Source organism: Hevea brasiliensis, chromosome 4 (assembly GCF_030052815.1).
Source record: "Hevea brasiliensis isolate MT/VB/25A 57/8 chromosome 4, ASM3005281v1, whole genome shotgun sequence".
NCBI classification, from domain to species: Eukaryota; Viridiplantae; Streptophyta; class Magnoliopsida; order Malpighiales; family Euphorbiaceae; genus Hevea; species Hevea brasiliensis.
The window spans coordinates 86,158,969-86,176,047 of NC_079496.1; the positions used below are offsets into that span (position 1 = coordinate 86,158,969).

General features: G+C 35.4%; 1 protein-coding gene across 4 annotated transcripts in view; it reads right to left on the reverse strand.

Moving 5' to 3' along the window:
* LOC110656125 (uncharacterized) overlaps nucleotides 1-16,198 on the reverse strand; it is a 95,521-nt gene extending 79,323 nt beyond the window's left edge. The window contains exons 1-5 of one of the 4 annotated variants that reach the window (XM_021812727.2): nucleotides 15,770-16,193; nucleotides 15,575-15,627; nucleotides 14,757-14,816; nucleotides 14,571-14,648; nucleotides 14,021-14,150 (exon numbers count right to left, since the gene is read on the reverse strand). In XM_021812727.2, the coding sequence (XP_021668419.2) occupies nucleotides 14,021-14,150; nucleotides 14,571-14,648; nucleotides 14,757-14,816; nucleotides 15,575-15,627; nucleotides 15,770-16,127 (679 nt within the window). In that variant the 5' untranslated portion in view covers nucleotides 16,128-16,193. Of the gene's footprint in view, nucleotides 1-14,020; nucleotides 14,151-14,570; nucleotides 14,649-14,756; nucleotides 14,817-15,574; nucleotides 15,628-15,769 lie in introns of all 4 variants that reach the window. The other 3 variants (XM_021812730.2, XM_058145722.1, XM_021812728.2) reach the window with 3 other exon arrangements.
* Between the last annotated feature and the right edge of the window lie 881 nt (nucleotides 16,199-17,079).

Below are 17,079 nucleotides of genomic sequence, written 5' to 3' on the forward strand. Positions count from 1 at the left end.
ATGTATGCATGAGATGTATGGGACTGTATGCAAGTATATGATATATGCATGCTAATTGGATAATGCGCAAAGTGAGACCATAATAGTAATTAAACTGACCACAAAATCTTCCAAACAAATGATTACGTTGGAAATGGTATAATTAAAATAATTATATCATGGGCCCTTCATTGAGGCAATTATTTTAAGAAATTTTAAATACTTGCATATGATGCAATTAATTTAAGAGATTTTCTTAAGAATAATTGTTAAGCATAAGATGTTGTAAATACATAATGGTTTGGTGACCAATAATGGATGTGTCTGAGGAAATTAAAATTATTTGCATTTTTACTAGCTCAATGGGATCAACTTAATTAATGCAAGATAAGTCAATAATAGATGTGCTTGAGAATTTGAACATTAGAGGCTAGGTAAATGATTGAACCTCACATGAGATGTGATGGTCAAAGAGTTGCTCACTTACAGTTTATTGTAATTCCAATAATGAATGTGCCTGAGGATATCAATAAGACTATAAGAATTCAATCACCACTAGAAATCAATCCAATTAAGATTTCCGTTTCCTACTTTGGAAGTGTAGGATTCGCAAACTTAGTGGGAGAACCAATTTGATTAAAAGACTATAATCATTTTGATTAAATACATGATACATTTACTAATTAATCTGGTTATTTTCTGCAGTTAATTTTCTGATAATAATGAGCACACCACAACCACCACCACCACCATTTAATATCCTTGCGAGCATACTTGATCACAATAGGTTGACAAGACCTAATCTTTCTGATTGGCTAAGAAATTTGAAACTTATCCTGAACCTTGAACATATAGGATATGTTCTAGACTCAAACGTTCCTGATCCCTTACCTCCAGAGGCCACTCAAGAGGAACATGATACTTTGGACAAGTGGAAGGAGCATGATATGAGAGCCAAGTGTTACATGCTTGCTTCTACGAGTAATGAGTTACAAAAGCAACATATGCAAGTGAGATCCTCCTTCACCTGCAAGAGTTGTATGGTGAGCATAGCAAGAATGCCAGGTATGAGATATCTAGGCAGCTATTTCGAATGAGGATGTCCGAGGGACCAAATGTTGAGATCATGTCCATAAGATGATTCGGCTTATTGAGCAGCTGGAACATCTTGACTTTAACATGGATTTCCAACCACAGACGGATTTGATCCTTTCGTCCCTTTCTGAGTCATTTGGAAATTTTGTGATAAATTTCCATATGACTGAGCAGAAATACACCTCGGCTGGTCTACTTAACATGCTGGTTATTGCCCAAAAGAATATACCGGACAATAAAGGAAAAGAGGTAGCTTTGATTGCATCTTCTTCTGCTGGAAAGTCCAACAAGAAGAAGGGCAATAAGAAAAAGAAACCTCAAATTCCTGGTCCTTCCAAGAAGATAGCTAAACAGAAAGGGAAGACCAAAGCTGATGGAGGCAAAGGAAAGTGTTTCCATTGCCAGAATGATGGGCACTGGAAAAGGAACTGCCCAGAGTATCTTGCTTCTCTGAAAGACAAGAAGGATACACCTTCAGAAGGTATGTCTATATCTTGTTATTTAGATGTTGATGATGCTCATAGTTTATCTACAGCTTGGATTTTAGATACTGGTACCAATTCTCACATTTCTTATGATATGCAGGAACTAGCAAACAGTAGCAGCTTACGTTCTCGAGATGTTAGACTCCGGATTGGCGATGGCTCAACTGTTGAAGCTTTAGCCATAGGATTTAAATCTTTTTACTGTCTGGACATATTTTGTGTTTGAATAATATTTTATATATACCTGATACTTTAAGAATGTTATGGAAAGTCAATCACTATGTTATGGAAAGTCAATTACTATATTATTTTTCTGTATATTTTGTATTCTGTATTCCTATTTAGGATTTCTTCCTAATTAGTAGAACACAATTATAGGAATCAATTGTATATATATACCCATGTACAGATTAATTGAAATCAATAAGAATCATCTCTTTCTACATGGTATCAGAGCAAATCATCAATCTAGGCTGACTATTTGTTCTCACTACCCAGCTCAGGAGAGACCTTGGTCGCCGACCGGCCGTTTCAACTCCGATCAACATTGCCGGCGTCGTCTCAACCCCCTCATTCCACCACCGTGTCTTTGTTGCGATCCAAAGAAACCATTAAAGGACTTCTGAGGTTTGGCTCTCAGATCCTATTTCGGTATTTGCTTGATTTGTGATTTTGGGTTATTTTGCTGCTATAAGCACTTTGGATTAGCGTTTCGGTTAGTTTTCTTTGTCTCAACAAATGGCAGACAATAAGAATATTATTTCTGATGTGATTCCGGTGATGACTAAGATCACGGAACACAAACTTAATGGTTCGAATTACCTGGAGTGGAATAAGACTGTTAGGGTCTATTTGCGTAGCATTGATAAGGATGATCACCTTACTAAAGATCCACCCACTGATGATACACGACAAACTTGGCTAAGGGAGAATGCTCGATTGTTTTTGCAGCTTCGGAACTCGATTCATAGTGAGATAATTAGTTTAATTAATCACTGTGAATTTGTTAAGGAATTGATGGATTACTTAGATTTTCTCAGATTCGTAAAGGGAATATCTCCCGTATTTATGATGTTTGTAAGGCATTCTACCGTGCTGAGAAAGAGGATAAGTCTCTCACGGCTTATTTTATGGATTTTAAACGGGTATATGAGGAACTTAATGTATTGTTGCCTTTTAGTCCCAATGTGAAAGTTCAGCAGGCCCAACGGGAGCAACTGGCTATTATGAGTTTTCTTGCAGGCCTTCCTTCAGAGTATGAGACTACTAAATCTCATATTCTCTCCAGTACTGAGATTTCCTCTTTGCATGAAACGTTCACACGGGTCCTTCGTACAGAGAGTACTCAATCTTCACAACCTGTCAGTAGTGCTCTTATTAGCCGTAATCCAAATGGACAACAGGGTAATAGAAGAGGAAGTAGAAGAGGAATTACAGCAAATGTAAGTAATCGTAATGGAGAGGCTAGTTCTAATCAGGACTCAAGAGGAGTCATTTGTTATTATTGCCATGAGCCTGGCCATACAAAATATAATTGTCTGCAACTTCAGAGAAAAAATCAGCGATCACAGATGGCAAATATAGTAGCAGAGAATTCTACAGTATCTTCCTCTGAGAAAACTATTTTGGTATCTGCAGAGGATTTTGCACAATTTTTCCAATATCAGGCATCTCTAAAGCCTACCAGTTCCCCTGTCACTGCGATCGCTGAGTCAGGTAAATCTACTACATGCCTTGTGTCTTCTTCATCCAAATGGGTTATTGATTCTGCACGATGCATCACATGACAGGTAATTCTAGTCTTCTATCTGTTTTTCAGTCTAATCTCACTTCCTCTACTGTTACTTTAGCTGATGGTTCTACTTCTTGTGTCATGGGTTCTGGAACTACGAACACGACTTCGTCAATTTCTTTGTCTTCTGTTTTGTGTCTACCAAAATTCTCTTTTAATCTACTTTCTGTTAGTAAACTTACTCGTACCTTAAATTGTTCTGTTTCCTTTTTTCTTGACCAGTGTTTGTTTCAGGATCTTACGACGAAGCAGATTATTGGTAGAGGACGCGAGTCAGGTGGTCTCTACATTCTGAAAAATTATGTACCGCGGTCGCTTGTTTGCTCCAGTACCTTAACACCTCTTGAAGCTCATTGTAGATTGGGTCATCCTTCTTTGTCTACCATGAAGAAGCTGTGTCCTCAATTTCAGTCTTTATCAGTACTAGAATGTGAATCGTGTCAGTTTGCAAAACATCATCGTTTGTCTTCTGTGTTTAGAGTCAATAAACAGGCTTCATCTCCTTTTGAGGTAGTTCATTCTGATGTTTGGGGTCCTTGTTTTGTTACATCTAAAACTGGATTTCGTTATTTTGTTACTTTTGTTGATGATTACTCTCGTGTTACCTGGTTATATTTAATGAAAAATCGTTCTGAGTTATTTTCTATCTTTTGTGCCTTTTGTAATGAAATCAAAACTCAATTTAATATTTCTGTGCGCATATTAAGAAAGTGACAATGCCAAAGAATACTTTTCAGCACAATTTCAGCCTTATATGACACAAAATAGCATTCTTCATCAGTCTTCCTGTGTGGATACCCCATCCCAAAATGGCGTGGCCGAAAGAAAAAATCGTCATCTTCTTGAGGTAACTCATGCTCTTCTTTTTCAGATGAAAGTACCTAAACACTTTTGGGCGGATGCAGTTTCCACGGCATGTTTTTTGATCAATCGTATGCCGTCTTCTGTCCTTAATGGGGATATTCCTTATACTACTTTGTTTCCTACAAAATCTTTGTTCCCTATTGAACCCCGTATTTTTTGTTGTACCTGTTTTGTGCGTGATGTTCGTCCACAGGTTACTAAATTGGATCCAAAATCTCAAATGTGTCTTCCTTGGGTACTCCCGGCTCCAAAAAGGGTACCGTTGTTTCTCTCCTACTCTTAATCGTTATTTTGTTTCTGCAGATGTCACATTTTTTTAGTCCACTCCATTTTTTCCTCCATCATCTGTGTATAAGAGTCAGGGGTAGGAGGATGATCTCTTAATATATACTGTCCAACCAATGTCTAGTACTCTCCCACAGCCTGTTCCTTCTGTCTCTAGACCTACTCGACCTCCCGTTGTTCATGTTTATTCCAGGAGATTGGAGATTCCTGACTCAGATCCTCCACCAGCTACTTCGTTGGGAGATTCTGTACCTCATACTGATCATGATTCTGATCTAGACTTACCCATTGCTCTTCGTAAAGGTAAACGTTCATGTACTTACCCTATCTCTTCTTTTGTTTCTTATAATCAATTGTCTTCTTGTTCTCGGTGTTTTGTTACTTCTTTAGACTCTGTCACTATCCCTAATACTATTAATGAGGCACTGTCTCATCCTGGCTGGTGTGATGCTATGAAAGAGGAAATGGAGGCTTTAGATGCTAATGGTACATGGGAACTATTGCCTTTACCCACTGGTAAGAAAGCTATTGGTTGTAAATGGGTATATCTGATGAGTAAATCTGATGGTTACGTGGCTAGGTTAAAAGCACGCCTTGTAGCAAAAGGATATGCTCAGACATATGGGGTTGATTACTCTGATACTTTTTCTCCTGTAGCTAAACTTACTTCTATTCGCTTGTTTATCTCTTTAGCAGCTACATATGATTGGCCCCTGCAGCAATTGGATATTAAGAATGCTTTCCTTCATGGTGATCTTCAGGAGGAGGTGTATATGGAGTAACCACCTGGGTTTGTTGCTCAGGGGGAGTTGGGTAAAGTTTGTAGGCTTCGAAAGTTTCTTTATGGCTTGAAACAAAGTCCTAGGGCATGGTTTGGGAGATTCAGTGAAGCGATGCAGAATTTGGTATGCAAAAGAGTAAGTGTGATCACTCAGTATTTTATAGGCAATCTGAGGCTGGTCTAATTCTCTTGGTAGTCTATGTGGATGACATTGTCATCACTGGGAGTGACTCTGCAGGTATTTCATCTCTTAAAACCTTCCTCCAAACTCAGTTTCAGGCCAAAGACTTGGGATTGTTAAAGTATTTCTTGGGTATCGAAGTTATGAGAAGTAAGAAGGGTATTTTCTTGTCTCGAAGAAAATATGTCCTCGATCTATTGACAGAGACAGGAAAATTAGGTGCTAAGCCTTGTAGCGCACCAATGATTCTAACTTTACAATCAAGTAGCGAGGATAGTGAGTTGTTTGAAGATCCAGAGAGATACAGGAGATTGGTAGGAAAATTGAACTACCTTACAGTCACTTGTCCTGACATTGCTTATGCCGTTAGTGTGGTAAGTCAGTTTATGTCTTCCCTAACTGTTGCTCATTGGGAAGCCTTGGAACAAATCTTGTGTTATCTGAAGGGCGCTCCAGGAAGAGGTTTGCTATATAGTAATCATGGGCATTTGAATGTTGAATGTTTTTCAGATGCCGACTGGGCTGGATCTAAGGTTGACAGGAGGTCAATTACTGGATATTGCGTTTTTATTGGAGGAAATTTGGTGTCTTGGAGAAGCAAGAAGCAGAGTATAGTTTCTCGATCTAGTGCTGAATCCGAATACAGAGCGATGGCACAATCAGTATGTGAGGTAATGTGGATACTTCAATTACTAGATGAGATAGGTTTTAAGACCTCCCTGCCTGTGAAATTGTGGTGTGATAATCAAGCTGCTCTTCATATTGCTTCTAATCCGGTGTTTCATGAGCGAACCAAACATATTGAGATTGATTGTCACTTTATTCGTGAAAAGATTCAACAATAGATCATCTCAACAGGACACATCAAAACTAGAGAGCAGTTAGGAGATATTTTCACAAAAGCTCTGAATGGAGCTAGGATTGACTACATTTATAACAAGTTGGGCATGATTAACATCTATGCTCCAACTTGAGGGGGAGTGTTATGGAAAGTCAATCACTATGTTATGGAAAGTCAATCACTATATTATTTTTCTGTATATTTTGTATTCTGTATTCCTATTTAGGATTTCTTATTTAGGATTTCTTCCTAATTAGTAGAACACAATTATAGGAATCAATTGTATATATATACCCATGTAAAGATTAATTGAAATCAATAAGAATCATCTCTTTCTACAAAGAATATCATTTCTATATCTAGTTTGACTATAAATGGCTATGAATTTCAGTTCACAGATGATGTTTGCAATATTTATTTTAGAAATAAATATGTTGGCTCAGATTATATGCATCATAGTCTTTATTATTTGGATAATAATGATAAACACAGAATGAATGCAAGCAATCTAAAAGAATGCAATGCCATGGTGAAAATCAACTCAAGTTCAAAATAAATTTGACACTTAAGATTAGGTCATGTTGCAGAAGATAGGATTGCAAAACTGGAGAAAATGGAGATTTTATCATCATTGGGTTCTGAACCTACTCCAACTTGTGAATCCTGCCTTCAAGGCAAAATGACTAGATCACCCTTTGTTGGACAAGGACTAAGAGCTAAAAATATTTTGGAGCTAATACATAGTGATGTATGTGGTCCATTTAAAGAAATGGCTAGAGGTGGTTTTCATTACTTTATTACCTTTACTGATAATAAATCAAGGTTTTGGTATTTGTATTTGATGAACTACAAACATGAATGCTTTGAAAAGTTCAAAGAATTTAAATTTGAAGTAGAAAATCAAATAGGAAAAAGTATTAAAGCTCTTCGATCAGATCATGGGGGTGAATACTTGAGTACTGAATTTGATGAATACTTGAAAGAGCATGGCATTATTTCCCAGCTGACTCCTCCAGGAACACCACAGCTGAATGGTATATCTGAAAGGAGAAATCGTACCCTATTAGATATGGTACGTAGTATGATGAGCTATACTGATATGCCAATCTCCTTTTGGGGATTTGCATTAGAATCAGCTTTGCATATTCTGAATAGGATTCCATTAAAATCAATATCTTCCACACCTCATGAGATATAGCGTGAAAGAAAACCAAGTCTTAAGCATGTTAAGATTTGGGGTTGTCCAGCTTATATCAAAAGGCTAAACACTGATAAATTAGAAACCAGATCAGAAAAAGGTTGATTTGTTGGATATCCAAAAGAGAGCTTTGGATATTATTTTTATTTGCCTACATCACAAAAGGTTGTGGTAAGTAGAGATGCCACATTTCTTGAATAACAGTTTGTTCAAGAAGGAGGCAAAGGAAGACAAATAGAGTTAGAATTGGAGAATTCTGACCAACCCACAGATCAGATGAATATAGATCCATCTAGTCAACCTACACCTATTGATGAAACATCTACATCTATTCCTCACAGATCAACCAGGATATCTCACCCACCAGTGAGATATGGTTTCCTTCATGAAGAAGAACAAGAGTTGTTTACTTATGAAGAAGTAGATCATGGGGATGATCCACTTACCTATGAAAAAGCTATATCAGATATAGACTCTTCAAAATGGATTGATGATATGAAATTCGAAATTGATTTCATGTATAAGAATCAAGTTTAAGATCTTGTTGAAGCACCTGAAGGTATTGTACCTATAGGAAATAAATGGGTTTTCAAGAAGAAAATTGGTTCTGATGGAAAGGTAGAGACCCATAAAGCAAGGCTAGTAGCGAAAGGATTTCACCAAAGGCAAGGAATCGACTATGAGGAGACTTTTTCGCCTGTTGCCATGCTTAAATTAATTAGGATTCTATTAGGAATAGCTGCATACTATGATTATGAGATTTGGCAGATGGATGTCAAAACAGCTTTTCTCAATGGATACATTAAAGAAAACATTTTCATGGAACAACCTAGGAGTTTTGAATCCTAAAATGGTTCCAAGGTATGCAAAGCTAAAGCGATCCATTTATAAGTTGAAACAAGCTTCGAGGAGTTAGAACATCCGTTTTGATGAAGCCATTAAGTCATTTAGTTTTATCAAAAATGAGGATGAGCCATGTGTATATAAGAATGTTATTGATAGTGCTATCACATTCCTTGTCTTATATGTGGATGACATTTTGTTATGGGTAATGACATAGGTATGTTGACAACTGTAAAGGTATGGTTGTCAAATACATTCTCCATGAAAGACTTAGGGGAGACAACCTATATTCTTGGGATTCGCATTTATAGAGATAGAGCAAAAATTAGTTTATCCCAAAGTCTATACTTGGAAAAGGTGTTAAAGAGGTTTAACATGCTTGATTCCAAGAGAGGATTGTTACCAGTGAGACATGGTATCCAACTTTCTAAAGAGATGTCTCCAAAGACACCTGAAGAAAGAGATAAAATGGCCAGAATTCCATATACTTCAGCTATTGAAAGTTTGATGTATGCAATGTTGTGTGCTAAGCTGGATATCACATATGCTATTAGTTTGACTAGCAGGTTTCAATCCAATTCAGGTTTGGAACATTGGATAGCTGTCAAAAATATCCTTAAGTACTTGAGAAGAATTAAGGATTTATTCTTGATTTATGGAGGTGATGACTTACAATTGGATAGTTATACTGATTCTGATTTCCAATCAGATATCGATGATAGAAAGTCTACCTCTGGGTATGTGTTCATTTGTAATGGAGGTGCAATCAGTTAGAAGATTTGCAAACAGAGTATGACTGCAGATTCCACTACAGAGGCTGAGTATATTACTGCATCAGATGCTGCAAAGGAAGCTGTTTGGATAAAGAAGTTTGTGACAGAACTTGCAGTAGTTCCTTCCATTGAGTCAGCAGTTCCACTCCACTGTGACAACAATGGAGCAGTCATACAAGCTAAGGAACCCCGGTCTCACCAGAAATCCAAACACATAGAAAGGCGCTACCACATTATCAGAGAGATAGTTGGGCAAGGTGATGTAGCCATGCAGAAAATAGCATCAGCTGAAAATCCAGCTGATCCATTTACTAAGACTATGTCACAAGCTCAGCTAGACCGACATCTTGAGAAGATGGGTCTAAGATATTGTAATGAATGGCTCTAGTGCTAGTGAAAAATTGTTAGTAGTATACCCTAGAGCATAACATTCAGTATGTATCTTGTACATGTTTTATTAATAAAAAGGCATTTTCACTTTTCTGTTTACATAACATATTTATGTGTAATAGAAAAAGTCCATTGATATTTTATTAGAAACTCTATTCTTAAGTTGTTAAGAATATGAGTGACAGTAATTCTAGTACAAAATATCATAAATTAATTCACAATCAAGGATACTTCACAATAAGGACATGACTTATCCAGAAAGATTGTAATCATGTTTTTTCATTTATATGAGATGTAAATAAGATGGAATGGTGAGTCTCATGCCATATAACAAACATGATAGGCACTTATGCATAATAAGCAGGCCGAACCAGCGATACTTATGACAAGCACATGGAGTTTACTCTTGTCAATGCATTGTCATAAATCATATCAGTGCATATAATCTTTAGACCTGAGATAACACAGTTATCTTGTATATAGGTGGTTTGAGTTTGATTCATACTTGTACTATGTATGGGTATATGGGCATGTGTTGGCTCCTACTAATTATATATGGAGATAGGTGTTAATAAAGATGAAATCTGTTATCCTAAGTAAATAGGGATAAAATCCTATGTTCACTTAATTGTTCTTGATATTTCAAGTTTCTGGCCAGGACAGACAGATTTAATCAGAAAAGAATTTCTGATAAGAAAATCTTTTTAATCAAGAATTGAAATTAAAAGAGAACATAATATTCATAACAAATGGGGTTTGACATAAACCATGACTCCAGCTCGAATTGGGATTTTGTAACAGAGAGATTCTAGTGCATGGTAACATATGATTATAGATTCATTTAAGGTATTCCTTATTACTGATTTGGTGGCCATAGCATGCTATGCTAGTTGTTAACCATAGTCTATGAGATGCTTAAAATGATTTAGAGAAATTATTTATGGTAAGAAAAAGTTCTGATGATATTAAGAGTTAATATCATATCTCATTGCCAATTAATGATGAACCTAGTGAGTCACACACACACAGAAGTAATCACCAAGTTAAATGTGATTTAATTAATTAGTTAAAAATTGATTAATTAAATAGGTTTAGTTTGCAATTAGATTGCAAAGTCCCTAGCATGGCTTGAAACCAAATTTAGGTTATTAGATGTATAGTTTAAGTTAAATTTATATTTAAAATGTTTAAATATGAATTTAATTATGAGAAATTAATTAATAGAGATTAATTAATTAATTTATATTTGATATAAATTGATTAGAAGAGGAGAAATAATTATTTTGGGTTGAGAACTCAAAATTACAACACAAGGGTAATTTGGTCATTTCATAGGGTGACATGTGGCATCTGGTTTGTCATTTGTCTTCCTATCATGCAAGATGATCAAAGTCAAAATTAAATCTAGCTTTGACAGTTGGCTTAATGTGATTAGGTCAATTAAAATTAAGATGCAATCAGGTGATGACATGAGGCAAGGGTTTTAAGTGATAACCTAATTATAAAAGGGAAAGAATGAAAGAATAAGAAATACATTCTGATTTTTCTAAAGAGGTGCCGCCACCCAAAAGCTCTCCTCTCTTCTTGTTCTTCTTCTCTCATCAATTCAAAGAGAATTGCCCATATTCTCTTGAATTAAAATTGATAGAAATTGTTTCTAGTGTCCTATATACATCTACAACCTCTCTAAAGGCAAATCCCTAATTTCTAATTGGTTGGCAAAGCTTGAGAAGCTAGTTTAGGGGCTGTCATTGGTGATCTTGGTGTGGACAAGCTAGAGGGACAACATTTGGGGTTCTAGGTGCTTCCCAAAGGTACCAATCGCATCTACAGTGCATCAAAATGTTAGTGCACATACTCTTGTATTAATCTAGGGCTCTAATGAATTAATTTGTTAATTCAAAAATCTTAAATGACAAATGTAGATCCTAATACATATTAAAAATGTTTTAATATGCAATTGAACATCGAAATCAATTAAGTACATAATGAATATTGCATGATGCATGAGATCCTAGAAGAAAATTTTTGAATTCAATGTTCTAATCTAACAATTTTCATGCTTCCGCTCCTTCATCAGTATGTGAGATCATGTGGATACTTTAGTTATTAAATGAAATTAGCCTTAAAACTTCTTTGCCAGCACAACTATGGTGTGATAATCAAGCTTCTCTCTATATTGCATCGAATTTTGTGTTTCATGAACGGACTGCGCATATTGAAATTGATTGTCACTTTGATCGTGAAAAAAATTCACTAGAAAATCATCTTAACAAGACATGTCAAAACTAGAAAGCAATTAGAAGATATTTTTATAAAGGCTCTGAATAGAGCTTGGGTTGACTGCATTTGTAACAACTTGGGCATGATTAACATTTATACTCCAACATGAGAGGGAGTATTTTGAGTAAACCTTGTAGAGTCTTATATAATGAGCTTACCTAGTCATATAAGAATTCCTATTGAGTTAGGTCTCCTAATTAGTGTAGAGGAACTCTGTATATAAATACCTATGTATACTCAATTAAAATGAATGAAAAATAGATTTAAGATTTCTACAGATATCAACCATGACTTTGATACGAAGCTAGAGTTTCTAGCTAGGATGAATGTGCAAACTATGAATATGATGCCGAAAATAAACCGATTTTATATCACCCTTCAATTTGAATTAGCAAAAGCAATATCTCCTTGCATAATATGAATTCCACACATTCATGATCTGGATGTGAATGAGTCGAATTACTTATTCCTTAGACTATTAGTGAACTATCTCTCCAGGGATTGTGAAAGATTTTTCACAAGAAATATTCTTATTATTGCTTTGACTGATATTCTCCAAAAAGTGGATCTCGCTCTAATAGCACCAAATAAATTAAATACATGCATTAAGATATGAAGGCTTCTTATTCCACAATAATGAAAGAACCGTTTTACTCTTTCATATACTAGGGGATTTCACTTGGAAAATAATATGTTCCATACTAATCGATTCGGGTCCATAACCACAGGTTCCAATGTATGAGATCTTGTAGCACTTACTAATGAGACCCTAACACAACTCAACTCAACTCAACTAAGCCTTTATCCCAAAAATTTGGGGTCGGCTATATGGATTCACTTTCTCCACTCTAAACGATTTTAGGTTAAATCCTCAGAAATGTGTAATACTTCTAGATTATGTTGTACTACTCTCCTCCAAGTCAATTTAGGTCTACCCCTTTTTTTCTTTCTATCCTCTAACCTAATGTGCTCTACTTATCTAACTGGAGCCTCCGTATGTCTACGCTTCACATGACCAAACCACCTCAATCTCCCTTCTCTTAACTTATCTTCAATTGGCAACACTCCTACCTTCTCTGTAATACTCTCATTACGGACTTTATCTAGTTTAGTATGGCCACTCATCCACCTTAACATTCTCATCTCTGCAACTCTTATCTTAGACGCATACGACTCTTTCAGTGCCCAACACTCACTACCATATAATATAGCCGGTCGTATGGCTGTACGCTAATCTTAAGGTGATTAGCTCTTTTTTTTTTACCTTATTTGATTTATGGGTTTAACTTGCCTCTTCTATTTTCATTTTTCTATTTTTGTTTACATATGCAAATACTATTGTCTGCAGAAATTGCAACCATCCATTTAATATTCAGAAGTTTGATGGGATCTTCATTTTGACAATTAGACTTCAGGAATAGAGGAATTACCTTTGCAATCAGTTAAGTTTCTTCAATTTTTATTTTGTTTGTGTTTAGATTCTTAAAAATTAAAATTGTGACCGGGTTTTGTGTTGGGATCGAGCAATAGCAGCTTTTGTTGGCAGTGTTTACTAAATGGCTGGTGGCCATGCAAGAGGAAGACAAAAAGAGAAGAGAGATAGAGTTGGTGGCTGGGGAAGATGAAGAAGAAGACAGGGAAGAGACTACAGAGGGCTAGAATTAGGATGTTGTTTTCAAGTGATGATGGAGAATGGGGGACTAGTGAAAAAACAAGGCTGAATTTTGTTGTAGAGTTTTGTAATCGTTTTAACGGAGGAAGAACATTAGTTGGAGGAGCATTTTGCATTTTTTTTCTTTCATTTTATTGACACGTCATCTCTCTTCCTGATTGCCATGATTCAAGCCAGTCATATGCTAGAATTGTGAAATTTCAATTAGTTTATGTATTTTTTTTATAAAATTAAACATAGATAAACGGGAGGAAAGAGCGAACTTTTTTTAATGAATTTAGTTTAAGCATTTTGAAAGGCTAAGTGGCTAACTAACTTCAACAGAAGATACGGCAATCCAGGTCTGAAATTTGATGCCGGATTTTTCTTACCCTCCTTAATTAGTTGATTCTCTTACAGTTAGCTCAGCCCCACCCCCAAATCCTGCCCTTAGGTACTCCCAAGAGCAGTTTGCCTGAAGGAAAGTTTACTTTCACATATGATCTTTGAAAAAAATAAGAACCTCTATAAACATGAATGGAGAGGGCATTCCTACATGAAACCATATGGACCACTCACCAGCATATCTTCCAGAATCATTTTCTGAGGGGCGAAGGGCATCCCCAATATGAATATCCAATATGCCACCAGCCATATTATGCTTCTCAAGATCAGATAGCCCAAAATATTGTCTTGCTTTATCAATCAACTGAAATGTACAAATCATGCAGAGCTTTCATAAGAAAGAAGTCATTATATGATTGAAAGACAACTAACAGTTGTGTTGCTGAAAATAATCTGGAGGAAATTTTTTGCAACATAGGGGAAAAAGTTGATGGAAACTAGTTCTGCTTGACCAAATAAATCAAGCAGAATTTGAGGAAGTGTAACCTTGCATTGCTGCTAAAGCATGCATTAACTACTGATTTTTCAGCATTGGCCTCTGTGGCTACCAAATTTCCAAAGCTAACAAGACGTTTGTGAGCAAGGTAACAAATAGTCTGAGAGAACTAAGGGAAAATGTTAACTTTATTCTTAACCGGGAACACAGCAAATCATGATGAAAGAAAAAAAGCTATCCAAAAGTTAAATAATGATTTGTCAGAGAATGATATTTAATGTCTCTTACAACTGGATCAATCTCCCAGCCTTCAAGCTGTAATGAAGGCCACAAGTCAAGCATCAAATGTGCAGCAGTACCACCACCCTAGATAATTAAAGATTTCAATTGCATGAGCTCATTTGTTTGGTTTGTTTATAATTGTATCATAAATTCAAGAAGACCTCAAAACTATAGCAAGATGAAGCGAAATACCAGGCCCAAGATTGCAATAGGACCTTTTGGTATGACAGCTGGTAGACTAGCAAATTCATCCTGCATGAAGAAGGGAAAAAGGAGCAAGAAGCAGTGAAATAGTTTGAAAATGTTTGATTTCAACAGCAGATGGCACAGCATAAATCATACATTTGCTCCTTGGCATATATTTAAAATGTCATCCATGAGGAGAGCTCTATTGATATATAATCTCTAACATAACCTTCCTTTTACACAAATGGGGATGACAAAGTAATGGCAATCACAGGGTAATTTGGTTAGTCATTAGTATTTTTTTTTCAGTGTTATGTCAATTGGACAGCAACTAGGTTACTAATCCATCCAAATTTACCACTCATTTAGCAGCTGATATGGCAAAGAAATGTTCAAGCAACATTATGCACTTATAGAGAAAGTTTGAGAAAAGGATAAGCATCTTTTAGAAGAATGATATTAGAGTCCTTTGCAAGGACTCCTACAAGCCACTGCTACAAACCCTTTTTAATTTCCACTATTCCAATTTAATGAGAACCTAGAAAACTAGGTATGTTTTCGGAATTTTTTGAAAAACTGAAAAACCAATACACAGAAGTCTTTAACCCGATCTCAATTAACTTCACTATTATAGAATGTTTTTGTCAATTGGGATAGCAAAACTGCACTCAAAAACCATGTCAACATAGAGGAATTGTATGGATGGGGGTTATCTCCAAGAAACATCAGGACACTAAGCATAACAAGAAAAGAGAGAAACATGAGAAAAAGAAAGTAAATGCTAACGAGAATTAAAAATGAAAACAAGAAGAAATTTTACATACCCAATACGACCCAGTCCATTTCTGACCCTTATTAAGAATGCTATGAACATTATCTGCAATATAATTAGCATATATAAGCAAAGTAATGCCTTTTTTTACCAAAATTAGAGATAGGAGGAAGAAGGAAGTGTGAACCGATACAAAAAAAGATTGAATAAGATAAGAAAAGCAAAAGGGTCTAAATTAGAAACTTACGAGTAGAATCAAGGAGCAACATCCTGGCTTTAGGCGTGTCCACGATTATGATGTCATTATGCTTGCTTCTCACTGCCGTCAGCACATGATATTCTTCATCTTCTTCTTCCGCTTCTTGTTGGATAGAATCCGAGGAAAAAGCCGGCAGGAGAGAGTGAACATTTGAGCAAGTCTTGTGTTTTGAGAGAGGTGATGTAATTAAAGGAAAAGTAAATGTTGTATTGGGATCACTTCCACTACATTTACTAACATCAGGGAAAGCAAAGGAGCCATTTCTTGGAGAGCGCGGATGCAAATTCCAGTAGTTGGTTAATGGTGGTGTTGATACCACCAATTTGTGTAGTGAGAATGAAAGCATTTAGCTTTGACTTTGAGAAACAAAACATAAAAAATAAACGATAAAAGCAGATTCATCTGGATTAGATTTGAATGGTTTTGCCTTGATACAGCGTTCAATTTAACTTATTTTTAATTTTTAAACTAAATTAGAGTAAAAAAATTTATTTAAATTCAATTTAATCTAAAAATGAAGCAATTGAAATCACGCATTACATTAGTGCGCGTTTTTTTTATATCATTTTAATGTTAATTAATTATATTTTTTTAATTAATTATATAAAAAAATAAAAATGACATTTTTATAATTATAATTTTTCAATTTTAATTAAATGTATGAAGTATAAAAATAATATTTTAAATATTTTAAATGTTTCTTGTTGATGGTGTGTGCTGCTCAACAAAGGGGCAGGACCATTTTGAGTTTAAATGGAAACTTTGTGATAATTTAGTTTAAAGGTTAAAATAACACTAAAACAAATTTAACAAAGTATACCGTTGAAATTAAATATTAATTGAATATTAAGTCATTTTAAATATAATAGAATTAGAAATTTATTTTGGCTGAAAACATATTTTAACACCTCACTTTTATCTAATGTGAGCATTCATCTGAAATGAAAAAAAGTAAAAAACTGAACTTCACTAAAAAAATAAAATTAAACTGAACCAAATTATAAAAGAATTGAAGCAAATTGGTTTGGAAGATCGGCTCTTCTTCTAATCTCAATTTTTGTTCAGCCATTTATGGTTTCACATGGCTGGAGCATATCTATATACCCAACCCTAACGCAGTTTCTCAACCATGCTGATGAAAGCCAAAAATATAGCAAACACAACAAAGAAGAGAGAATTCTCATTCCCATATTCCAAAGTAGATTAACTCAATCCAATTAAAAATCTTCAATGTTTACAAGTTACGTCCATGGGATCCAACGCCTAAATAAAGCTCCAAATACAAAAAGCTTCAATCA